The 13,463-nt window shown below is 33.1% G+C and overlaps 1 protein-coding gene across 2 annotated transcripts in view; it reads left to right on the top strand.

Moving 5' to 3' along the window:
- Nucleotides 1-13,463, top strand: part of ascc3 (activating signal cointegrator 1 complex subunit 3) — a 372,889-nt gene that overhangs the window by 77,674 nt on the left and 281,752 nt on the right. For both annotated transcript variants that reach the window (XM_069178640.1, XM_069178641.1), the window contains exons 9-10: nucleotides 4,988-5,191; nucleotides 5,652-5,792. In XM_069178640.1, coding sequence (XP_069034741.1) covers nucleotides 4,988-5,191; nucleotides 5,652-5,792 — 345 coding nt within the window. The remainder of the gene's footprint in view (nucleotides 1-4,987; nucleotides 5,192-5,651; nucleotides 5,793-13,463) is intronic.

Raw genomic sequence — 13,463 nt, 5'->3', positions numbered from 1 at the left:
TGGTTTCTTGAACAGATAAGTATTTAAACCTTTAGATTCAGTAAATGAGCAGCATAGCTTCAGCTAGAAATGGTTACCTTTAACTTTATCACTCTCACATTGGCTTTTATGAATAATGGTTTATTCTTCCTTACAGAACTGCTTCAAGTTTGTGACATTTGAGGGTTTCCTTGTCATAACAGTTCAATGGGGTTTGGGTCTGGACTTTGACTTGTACAAAGTGCAAAATTCTTCTTCAGCCAATCTGTTTGTAGATCTGCTTGTTTGTTAAGATCATTGTCTTGCTGTAACTGCAGCTGATGAACGGACGTCATTAGCTCATTGAATTTCTCATCATGGCTAAAAAAGTTTAAGTTTGTCTCTTTTGTTCAGAGAACATTGTTATTGAACTCCTGTGAATTATCTAGGTGCTCTTTGGTGAACACGCAACAATGTTCTTTTTAGCAAAGGTTTCTTCCAGGATATCCTCCCATGAAAACCATTACCATTCATTTTTTTCTGATGGTTAAGACCTGAACACTGGGTCCTTAACACCCCATCCTGCAGATCGTTAAATGCTCTTCTATGGCTCTTTGTGACTTTTCGGATTATTTGCTGGGCTGTTCTTGGGGACATCTTGTCCGGTCCTGGATAGGTTTACTGGATACTTGAGTATTTTCTATTTGTAGACTTTCTGACAGGAGAGGGATAGATCCTCAAATGTTAAGAAATGTTTTTGTAACTGTTTAGATTATGAGGTTGTTTTCGCTATTGTATATAGTTAACACCATATTCAGAATGTTTCTGACCATCATGTAGGACAAGGCTGCCCTAACTCAGTTCTTGTTTACTTTTTACCAGCTTATTTAACTGCCTGATTCTAATTATCCCCATAATTGTTACAATTAAAATGGTAACATTTTTATTTTATTCTTCATGTACCATTGCTTATCAAAAATGAATTGTTGAATATAAACACTTTTGGTTATTTCAGGGGTTAATAATTTATAGAATCTAAACATTATTTATTATTATAAACCACATAAGCTATTGTAAAAAAAAAAAGGAAATTAAATTTGTAAATTAAACATAGCTAATTTGTGCTCATTAAGAAAACAAAATCCACAACCTTACATTTAATACAATGAATTAATAAAAAATCAGCAATTAAAAATTGGCTAAAAACCAAAATAAATGGAAAATTATTTGTAATTTTACTTAAAAATGGGAAAACATGCACAATGGCATTTAATAGACTCACTGAAAGTAAAACGACTTAAAATAACTATGCAACTTGGATGTGTCTGTGGGCACATGACTCATGCATTTTTCTCACACAGTTCACTGCTTCCCATTAACTACAGTCTTACTTTCACATTTGTCATGAAAATCATAAACATTTTGTTGAAAAATAACTTTTAGTGCAACTATATAAATATCTTACATTAATAAATATATTTATATAATTGTAAGCTCTTGGGAGTTCAAACCTGGACAAGCAAAAATAATTCACAAAATGGAATGTCCATAGACTCTCATGGAAAAGACGGAACAGATCAGAGACTGCAATTCCTAACTGAAGTCTTAAAACCATAATTTGCTAGTAGATAGCCTAATGTACAAAATTAAAGTGTAATATTACTCATTCAGATCTTAAACTTGTAGATACATTTGCTTATAAATATCTTAAAAGTACAAAATAAAAGCGGAATGACATGGAATGACAGTTATGAAATGATAAGGTAAAAAACGGAAAAATATAGAAAAAAGGAGATGATTGTTGAATAAACAGTTATATCTTCATATTCCTTGTTAGGTTTCACAATTAAAGTATTTAAAGGGAAGATGGCAAGTAAATCAGTGTTGACACCGTTACAGTAGTTACTTAATTTAAGAATCTCAGCTGTTTCTTGAATGAAGTTTTCAGCTTCTATGACATGTCTGGGTAGCTTGTTCCATACACCCACAACCCTGTACACTGTACACAAAACTGTACACAATATTCCAAATGAGACCTTATTAGTGTGTTAAACCCTTGATTTAAATTGTATGGTTTTAACTATATATACTAATATATACTGTATATACTAATCTTTTGTTTGTCATTTGAATTACTTCCCCATATTGTCTTGCATGAAAAGTCTTTTTCTTAAGTATCCCTAATTTACTGTTCCCCATTTTTTATTTATAGATTGTTTTTGCTACCTGTGTGCAAAACCCTGCACATGTCTACATTACATGACAGCTGTCAATGTTTTCTTAGCCTTGAATTTTATTCACATCTTCTTGAATTTCATTTGCTGCTTCGCTGTGTTTGTTAAGCTGTCCAAATTGGAGTCATCTGCGATATTGACATGTTTACTAACTGTACCAGAATCGAGATCATTGATATAAATTAAGAAGAGCAGTGCTTCAGGTCCCTAGGACCACTGTGCCTTTTAAGTAATATCAATTATCTAAATTCTGATATATTTAGTAGACTTGTCAAGTTTGCAGATGATACCAAATCATGAAGGTGATACCAAATCATGAAGTTAAAGTGTTGAAAATGAAGTAGAAATGAAATTCAGAATGATTTAGAGCAATGTTTAATGTGAATGTTTGATATCTGCAAAACAGATTTTTATGTTCAGTAGTTATTATAAGACCCCCCAAAATGGCCCAGGACAAAATCCTAGTCACTCCTTTATCTTGTAGGTATTAAGTATTACTATTTGTATTGCACTATTGTTTGTACAAGTCAGAAATTAGTCCTTCATGCTTGTGTAATAGTGAAGATAGATCAAAATGTGGTATAGAAGAAATGTTAAATTTGATTATAAAGCATTGTTGGAAAAGTTTTACATGTAAAAAATGAATGTTTACTAATTACTAATGTTTTTAAATTTACTCCTGTAAATGACTAATGTTTAAGATATGTGTAAGATATTATAACAGAATTAGTTGTTGGAAGATAAATGTAGAAACAGAGGAAAAACTCAAGTTATTGTTTTTCTCTTAATGTAAGTACCCCTGTGAATTCTTTTACTTTCTTTTTTGTTAGAAAAGTGAACATTAACTTCTTGGATGGATGCCACAGTTCTCTAGCTGCAGCGGCCTTTACCCATACTGGATTTGTTTCTCCTTTGGATACTAAATCCATTGATCTCTAGAGACAAGTGATAGCAGTGCAGAATTTCTGTCATTAGGCTTCAGCCAGTGAAGATGTCCTTATTGTAATTGGCATTTTCAAAAGTGCAAATCGCTGTACTTTTGCTTTTTATTCAAGGGCAGGCCATCTAAAAAGATCTTGAATACCCGAACAGTATCAGTGTAAGGGCTTAATTGTACTGTGAGATTTCAAACATTAAAAAAACCTAGCATTGACAGTACAAATAAAATGCATTTTAGTGTTTTACACTTGTTAGTAGTTGTACTATCAGTAAAGTGTATAATTGTGATAGAGTATTATGATTTGTAAAGGCAGTACAAGTATTTTGAGTAAAACAGGAAATGGGACAGCTTTATTTTATTTAGATCCTTATTATCTAATTAACATTACCTTTAAACAAATAAAAAACACCAATACAATCAAAATTACATTTTAAGGGAAAAAGACAACTGAGTAGAAAAATTATTTGAATTGGTGATGGAATTTAAATATATCCAAGATTAGCTTCAAGGAATTTATTTTTTTTTCATTTTCAAAAGCCAAATTACATTGAAATCATCTCCCTTTTAACCACTAACACTTTCATATTTTCCTCAATATTACAGGATAAACTTGGCTTGACACTTTCGGAAAAATAGGCAGTGGGAAGGTGAAGAGGAATGCATAAAATTATATATAATGTTCATGATTTTTTGTGTACCTCTCATATACAGTACAATGCTCTTGTGTACAGTAGTCTTAGATATCACTGTTGTGCTCTTTTTATTTAGTGTAATGTTTATGCAGCATTACAGTTCTTCAACCATTTCTGCTGTTGTTTTAGAAATTTAGTTTTAAGCCAACAATTAATTCTAAGATCTATCTTCCATAGTACAAAAATAATTATAATGATGGGAAACAATTGACACTCAGTCAATAGGTTTTAATTAGTAAATGTGATGGATTCGCTGCTATAACTGTTTATATTTGCTGCTCATAGTTTACTCTGAGTTGTTAGGATTATGGTTTTGAAGATTCTGATGAATATGAAGTTCTTTTAGAACTTTACAAATGAAGCTGTATTTTTAAGGTTTAATAGGTAAATTGTTTTTGCTCTTACTGTGTATATAGTATATAGTATATATATATATGTGTGTATACAGTATATAGTATCTCTTAATTATCAATGTTTTTTGCATAGTAGTGTGTACATATAACTTGTGCATTATTAATTCAGGAAGCATTATTCCAGTACAGACAAATGAACAATGTTATCTTTATTTTATACTTCTAGAGTACCAAAAATTGTTCAAATTATAATATGATTTACTCAACAGTTACATTTGATTAACTATGCTCTCAGAAAATCATATACATATGAATGTGTACCCTTTTCATTCTTTGTGAATTATTAATTTTAGGATTCAGTGTTTTAGTAATTATATTCATGACATTTTTCTGACATTATGGGAAAATACAGGACTCGTTTTTTTATTAGTTTGACTAAAACAGTGCATGTTTAACATGCACCATTTTACAAAATATGAAATTTTTTTTTTTGCTCTGACAAATGAATATATCTCAGATGTGTATACTATAGTTAAAAAAGAATGATTCCAATTCTGGATTTTAAAATGCTGAGAAAGCAATGTGTTGTCAAAGAATCATTGTTATGATGTTTTGTAAAATGTCCCTCACAAAACTGACTCCTATATTTGCATCTAACATGTAAGAAACACAATTCATTATTGCTAGTTTTCATTCTGTATATTTTACTTAGATTTGATCAGACAAATTGATATCTGTATTTTCTATATATGTAATTATGGATAGATAAAAAAAGGGTCACTTAATTACTATTACATTTTATTTTTGCAGATTGGACAACTTGTTTTTAAAGGCATGAAACGACTAAACCGGATCCAGTCAATAGTTTTTGAGACAGCCTACAACACAAACGAAAATATGCTGATTTGTGCACCCACCGGAGCTGGGAAAACGAATATTGCTATGCTAACTGTTCTGCATGAAATTCGCCAGCATATTCAGCAAGGAGGAGTGATCAGAAAGGATGAATTTAAGGTATAAATCACATGGAAGCTTTATCTTTTAAAATATTGTGTTGTTATCAGTCACATTGCATAGGCAGGCTACATGTCAAGGTTATTACCTGTCTAAAAGTCTTTACACGAAGCAGTGCTTCTTTATAGTTCATTACTAACATACTGCTACATTTGAATCTTGAATATATATTTGCCTACCTGAATCACATAAATAAGTAAAGTAAAATGTAAAACATTCAAATCTAAAGCAGCTGCAATTTTCTGTACAGTGGGCCTAAGTAAACAAAATCCATTGTCCTTTAAAAAGTTCCCAACCTAGCTAACAATGATAACCACTTTTCATATATCACCATTAAAGTTTTTCATTCTAAGTGGCCTGCTTCATATTTCACAATAAATTGTGATTTGTACTTGTTGCCAAGGAACAAATGATACTGTGGAGTTTACTCATTTATCAACTGAATGTCCTTTCACTACAGATTGTGTACGTTGCCCCTATGAAGGCATTGGCTGCTGAGATGACAAATTACTTCAGTAAGCGTCTAGAACCACTTGGCATCTCTGTGAAGGAACTGACTGGAGACATGCAGCTGACCAAAGGTGAAATCCTGCGGACACAGGTAAATCCACACAGCTGGAAACACCTGGCATAGCTCAAAGCTTATTCTTCCACTTTCAGCTTGGGATCATGTACTGTGGTCAGCTATGATTTTACATGAATGCTTTTAAAAGTTGTGATCTGTGAAACGTGGCACCACATGACTCCACATATTCCTATAATCAAAAAAAGGTGAACGTTTTAACCTGTACTCTGTGGTATTGTGTGGGAAAATTGTACAAATAATTTAAGCAGAAATTATTGAAACAATCATAACAGCTTCTTATGCAGCAGTTTAGTTTTCTAGTTCATCTGAATACTAGAAACATCACTTTTAACCCATCGTATGAGTATGAGAGCCTTTTATTTTAGTGTTGTAAAAATAGTGTTGGAAAATGGACTTTGGTTTGCACTGTCAGCTAAAATTTGACATGTTTTTTATAATTTGCTTTCGGTGCTTAGTGAGAATAAGTTGATATGAGCAAGTTCCTCCAGCATAAGCATCACTGATTGGTTTAATCTGAAAATGTTACATAATTGCATAAACTAGCATCCTGTCACGTCTGCAAAACTGCAAAACCTGGGATTGTCAGCTAAAAAAAATCCTCACAAAAATGATTTGGGTGGAATGGAAGCAAAGACATAACAGATGAAGTTTGACATCAGTAAATATAAAATGTTATGTGATGAAGGTAAGAAGGATGTTCACTGCAAACAGTAGTTTGATGGACCAGAACTATAAAAATCTTATAAGAATATGGATTCATTTATTTTTTAGACTCACCAATGAGTACAATGAAGAGTTAATGGATATTTAATAAAAACTGCTGAATTCTGTATATAATATATTATTCTGAGGATTTATTACACTATTGGTACAAAAATACAGCACGGCATTGGAAAGAATCTGAGATTGTCGCTAAGAACTATACCAGGGTTTATCTTTCATCAGAAGGTAGATTTTAAGCCTGGAATAAATGAGGCAGCTGGGAAATCATAAATAAGGTTGTCTAAATTGTGAAAGGGATTGAAAAGTCAAACCCTTATTTGAAACTCTAGTAAGAGATCAATACTGTGGAATAAAACAATGGAATTTTAGTACCTTTAACATAAGAATGTAGAATAAAAAAAAATGTATTTATAGAAAGGTTAATGTATATAACAAACTAAGCAAGACACAGTGGAAATGTTGAACATCCCAGATGTTCTTAGGGTTTAGTGTTGACAACAGCACACAACTGGGAAAGTTGCACAGGCGCTGAATAGTCAGTCAGGGTTCTCTCTCCTCTGTGGCCTCCCAGGACTTGCAAGCCTGCAGAACTTTTGGTTTGGCAAGCACTTTTCCTCGAATGGGTGCTGAATTTCCAGTACTTGACTCTGGAGCCTCTGAGTTGTTAAGAGACAAGTTGCTTGTACAGTAGGTTGAAAGGTCAGTGGAGTCTGCCTACATTTCAGCCTCCCCTGTGTGTGATCACGGGGTTTGTAGTTGCAAGCTGAGACATCAAAAACACACAATTGGTTATTGTAATTGTGGTGGGTATAACAAAAATAATTGGCGGTTCTAAATATAAAATGAAAAAAAATTACAAATGCAACCACTTCTACTGATAAATTTCCCTGGAAGATGAGAATCATTAATTATACAGAACCTCTTATGTCACTGTTATGCGGACCTATAAGTCAGGGATTTTTTTTTCTTCAAGTGCAGAAGCGAAATTTTCTTCACATATATATTTAATATATAAGCGAGTTTTATGTGGGTGTGTGACTTTTCTAGATTCAACAAGCAGACTAACATATACAGTAAATGGACAAAATACTTTATAAAATAGTTTTAATATCTTTATTAAATAATAATATGCAGTTATAACATTAAACATTTCCATAATATTTCTGTTGCATTTAATACAAATTACAACCATTATGATTTGATACTAAAGCTCTAGACTTTATGCTATGTTTGAGGATGCATCGTAAGTGTTTTTTTTAAGCTGCAAATTTATCTTAACTCATGCTGTTACACTGTCAAGTATCACTTTGCAAAACATAACTAGAAACGTGAAAGCAGTACTGAAAGCTTCCAAGCAGGTACTTATCAGCAAGCTCGAGGAAAACTAGAATGATAACTCCCAACACTGGAGTTCATTGGCCATCCAGTTTTTTTAAGATGTTAGTCGTATAGTATTTCAACAAGCAGGACTAGTGTCACCAAAATGTAAGGTTCACGTTTAAAGCAGTATCTTTGATATTTCATGACCATTGGTCATTGGCGGTTCCCAAAACAGCATTAGTTTAAGGTTTAAGAACACAATGACGCTCAGGCAACCATCTGGGTTTAATCAGAATCGCAAAGCTGTAATATTGGCACTATATTGTTAATTGGCCCGATGTGCTTTGCACTAGAGAATTTTGTAGTGCGAGATGGTTATTGACAAGAGAAGATAATTTGGCATCTATTTTCACCATATTGTAATTGTCACTAGTGTGATATCTACCATTATTAGTGCTAATTGACCAGATGGTTTTGAAGAAGAGCACTTAGGATTGTAGGGCAGGTTTTGTCATGGTAACCTTGTGCTGGCGTCCAAAGTATTGCTAAAACCTGTGGGGTGTAATTATAAAGCGGGTCTGGGTGTAATTACACCCTGCAAATCAGAAGCACCTTCCATTATTCATGAAAACTGTAAAGTTTCAGTTCAGTTGGTGCTGTGGTTCCAAGACAAAGGTAGTTTGCGTTATGAGAATGTCAGTAAGGTGGCCATCTTGCTTTAAAAAAGAAATGTCAATATGTCAGATGTTAACAATGTACAAGGAATGTGTAAAGAAATGACACCATGTTTCAAGTTGTTAAATTGCATAGGTTAGTGTTACAGAGCTGCGTGTTGACAGTAAAGACAAAGAATTGGCCATGGTCAGGAACCAGCAGATATAATCATCTGCTATGTAGATGATTTTTACTTACACATTTTGGAGTTAAATGGCTAAATGCTTTCAGAGGAGGGGTGGTTTGTGACCTCTTGTAGACACAAAAAATAAAATTACAACTTATCAATTGCAAATGTGAACAACTTTTGGTTGTTGAAATCTGCCAGGTTTAAAGTCAGATAAAGAACAAAACAATTTTGCAGGGTTGCAAGGTTTTGAATAGGCTTGTATGGTGTTAGTCATTAATGTCATTCATGACCTCATAAATTAGGACTAATATATTTTATATTAAGACTCATTTATTTTATAACGTGTTACTGTTTTGCCAATAAATGAAGACTTTGATAATGTTTTCATTATTAAAACATAATAATAAAATCTTGTATGTGAAGTTCTTTGAGATTCTTTGGGATCTCAGGGAGTTAGTATTTTGGTTTAATTATAATAATTAAAATGCTACCAATATACATAACATTTTGTTTATTCATGAACCAGATGTAACTATGTTGATTGATCATTTTGGTTACTTTTAAAATGTATGTGCTTGTAGATGTGCACATTGCAAAATACTTTAAATATTTTTAATTTGACAGATTATTTTATTTCAGTTACATAAGTAGTAGTTATTGAGAAGGGGTTCTGCTTTTGCACTGTTTACTGTTACAATCAATTTGTGCAACTAGTAAGACCTAATATTGTTTAGTTTTAATAAAAAAAAACTCAATCTATGCTTACGATTCTTATAATAACTTTTTTGAACTTTTCAATCTTTGGAAATGAACTAGTTCATGTCCATGCACAGTTGCATGATAGGGTATTGGTCCCCTTCATTTGAAATAAAGTTATTCGTACAATAATTAATTTACTGTAGTAGGTAGTTGCATGAAATGTGTAAAATATATGGATATTTCTTTTGCTCAATGATTTATCCACCTGTTGGTGCAGATGAAACATTGTTGTGATGAAATGCATATCGCAAACATAATTACACTTCTCTCCACCCCACACCACCTCCTCTCTCCTCCTCTCCTCTCCTTGTCCTCCTTGCCCAGACTTTTTTACTCATGATGCACAGGAGGGATAAAAAAAACTTGTGTAATAATCAAGTTTTTAAACTCTGCATTTATGAACTGGATGTCAAAAACTATTTGGATCTTTTGAAACTGTTCATTACACTGATTACATTAGCTTCTGTGTGGACAACACCATAACAACCAAAGAAGTACTTCTTTCCCAATAACAAACCCAGGATCACCAGCGACCTGAAGGCTCTTCTGAATGATAAGAAGAGAGCCTTTAGTAGGGGGGGCAGGGAGGTGGTTAAGCAAGGGAAACAAAAGCGGAAGTTAAGGGAGAGCGAGGACTCATACAGGAGGAAGGGTAGATGACATGCTGCTAAGGAATAAGGTGAGGGATGTATGGAGCAGTATGAGAGAGATCACTGGCTTCAAACAGACTGTTGGTGTAACTGAGGGGAATCTGGAGATGGCCAACGAGCTGAACCAGTTCTTTAATAGGTTTGATTCAGGACTCTCTGTGGCTCACCACCCATCCCCCCACAGCCACTTACTGTACTTACTTAATACTTACTGTATTGTATTGTTGTGTTATTGTATCACTTCTTTACACTGCGCTGTGTTGACTGTGCCAGGCTACGGTTTCACTGCAATTTCCCACATGGGATTAATAAAGTATCTATCTATACCTTTTCTTCAGTGAAAATTAACTACTTTTTAAAGTTTATTGACCATTGATTCCAAGTGAAGGTTCTGGTAAGTTTTGGAACCCTCTGAACTAGTTATTTCTTCTTTTGTTTTTCTCCTGTCACCTCCTGAGATGAAGTTGTTTTCAGTAATCTTAGTTTACTCAAAATTTTATCTAGGCAAATTAATTATTGAATAGGTGTTTCAGATTAAGGTACAAAGGCTTTTGACCGAGACAGCTTATGTCCAGTAATCTTAGTGTGCATCATGTGGGAGCTTGCATACACAATTGCTAATGTGTGCAAAGGACTCTCTTTCTGTGTAGGAATGAGAGGGAAAACCCAATGCACTGATTTAGTCTGGGACTCCAAGGGTTCAAGCTTATACTGTACATTTCATTGTCTTTATTTGCAATCATGAAGCATGACAGCAGACAAAAATTTGTCTTTGTTTGCATTCAGACGTGTGACTCACTTTGTGCTTGCACATTATGAATTATTTTCCTACTTAGTATCATGCATGCATTAGACATCTTTTATGCTCTGAATCTGAGAGGAATTGACATATTGTGGCCTATAACTTTATGTTCTTGATGAAGAACGGGTTTTAAACATTCAAAGCAGGCTCAACACAGTGGGGAGTTAGCTGTTCAATTTCATGATTAATGTTCGTGTTTTTTCCCAACTTGACTATGACTATTAGTTTGATTATGTAATGATTTTGTGTTTTCCTTTAATTTAAAATCTACTCTTGTTTTATTAATGATAATTAGTTGAAGAATTGTGATCTGAATTAAAAGGTGACATCAATAAATCAATATTTTGGTTTTCAGTTTCTACAAAGCATTGATAACATTTCTTTTTTAGTTTAAAATATAAGTGATTAAGGCATGAACTGAACTTTCTTTTCAGTGAAACATTAACCTTTTTAGTGTTTGACTGTAGGGTTCCTACTTTTGTTTTGTGGGGGTTCTGAACTAACTTTATGCACATCTCATATAAAATGGTGCTCACAGTTCTGCCACTGGAAACTAGCTTTGTCCTCTTTCATTTTGGTACAAAACAATGGAATCACAATGTGTGGTTTGTGTCTTTACTAGAATCGTGCATCACATTTGCATATTTTATGGAATTTCCTTTTTTCTCAGTGTTAGTATGTAACTATCAGTGTTGTCCTACCCGTCTAGAAACTGCATTCTAAACAATCTAATGGTGCCAGTTGGCTGTTTTTACAATTTTTGATATATACTGTGCAGTAGGTTAACATTAAAACCACTTTATTTATAAGCTGATCAGCAGTTGAACCCTGTTCTAAAGAAGATGGGAAAGCTAATAGTTTAATCTGTTATTCACAAGTTCTTAGTGTGGGATGTCAGAAGTGCTTTTGAGAATAATAAATATTGTTAGCATTAAGAGGAGTTTGCATAAAGGCAAGAATAACTGATGAGAAATGACTGAATTTTTCCACTGAATACAGAGATCTGATACCTAGGTCTGTATGCAGTGGTTGCCCAGATGTTAAAAATCTGTAGAAAAGTGCAATGTATGTAATGTTAAAATATGAAATCTCTGAGAGCAACCTTGTCCTCGCACAAAAATTAGCCCTTAATGGCTAATGCCAAGGAGTTCTTAGATCAAGCGCACCTACTGGACTTGCCTGTTGTAGGATGTTTTTTAATTTCATAGTCTCCCTTCAACATCTAGTTTACTGTATATATTATTTCACTAGTCATTTATAGAAAGATTGTTCTAGTTGTAGATTTCAGAATCTTTTGTGTCATATTGGATCTGTTGTTTTCGTTGCTTTCCTTTCAGTTTATTACACTAATTAATAATTTTCAATTTACATAATTGACAATGTGCTGGAATTGCTATGTATAATGTACACTTACACTAGTGCATTAATTAGTAAAGTAATGTAAGAAGATTATATTCTCTGCATCTCAAAAGGAACATGCAGTCTAAATTGACCATTTTGAAGTCTATTGTACTGTGAATTGGAGAAGTAATTTTAGCTGTCGATGTATAGTTTAAATGTGCTGTATAAATTAGAATGGGACACGATTGCTATGGAGTCAGAAGAAAATGAATTACAACTACTTAAAGATATTTTGCTTGAAGTAGAGAACACATTTATCCCAAGCGTACTTAAGTCAAAGTCCCCAGTGATTTCCCAGATGATTAAATAAATCAATAAAGAACAATACACACATACACAGAACACCTCAGAAAACATTTAAAAAAGAGAAAATGTTGAGTTTAAAAAGATTATTATGATCCACAGGCACAAGTTAAGCCTAACAAAAGACTCAATCATTTCTCATAAGTAATTGACCATTAACTAAACACTACTGTTTACATGGACAGCGCCAATCTATGAAAGGGTTGATAAAACCAAAAGTAATTCTAGACCAATAAGTCTTACCTCTGTTAAATAGAAATTATAATTTATCCTAAACAACATGATCATCTGTAGGACAATATGAATCTAAGGAGTAGTTACCATGGATTTTGAAAAGGTAGGTCATGTTGTTAGAGCTCTTTGAACATGTAAAATCAGTCATGGATACAAATAGAACATATGATATGATATGGCATAGAGTAAACACGCGGTTTAACGGACTGATAGATGAAAAGGGGTGTTGCTGAACATTTGTTAAATCATGAACGACACTTTTTCAGCCCCGAAACACACTATTATATAAGAACCATATACTGTATACAGTTCAAATGCTATATATATATGCTATCTGTACTTTTTTACTTATTTTTTAACAATTGCAATCAACGCGAATTGTTCTTTTTCCTTTGTTATCATAGATATACAAGCTCTTTATTTCATTGTTTGTAAATATACTCTATAAAATTGTCTAAAGCATATGTAACAAACAAAAACCATTGTAATTGCAATTGACCTTGTCCTTTAATTATCTGTGCTTTACAGAGTTTTTTTTACATGATGGTAGCGTTTTGGTGCATTTTTTAAAATAAGTGTTTTGTAAAAATTTACTAAAACATACGAAACACAAACAACAATTGTAAAACAATTTGTTATGGCAGTGCTGG

Source organism: Lepisosteus oculatus, chromosome 2 (genome assembly GCF_040954835.1).
Source record: "Lepisosteus oculatus isolate fLepOcu1 chromosome 2, fLepOcu1.hap2, whole genome shotgun sequence".
NCBI lineage: Eukaryota > Metazoa > Chordata > Actinopteri > Semionotiformes > Lepisosteidae > Lepisosteus > Lepisosteus oculatus.
Note: the sequence above shows the minus strand (reverse complement) of the source record. Positions and strands in the feature narration are given on the sequence as shown.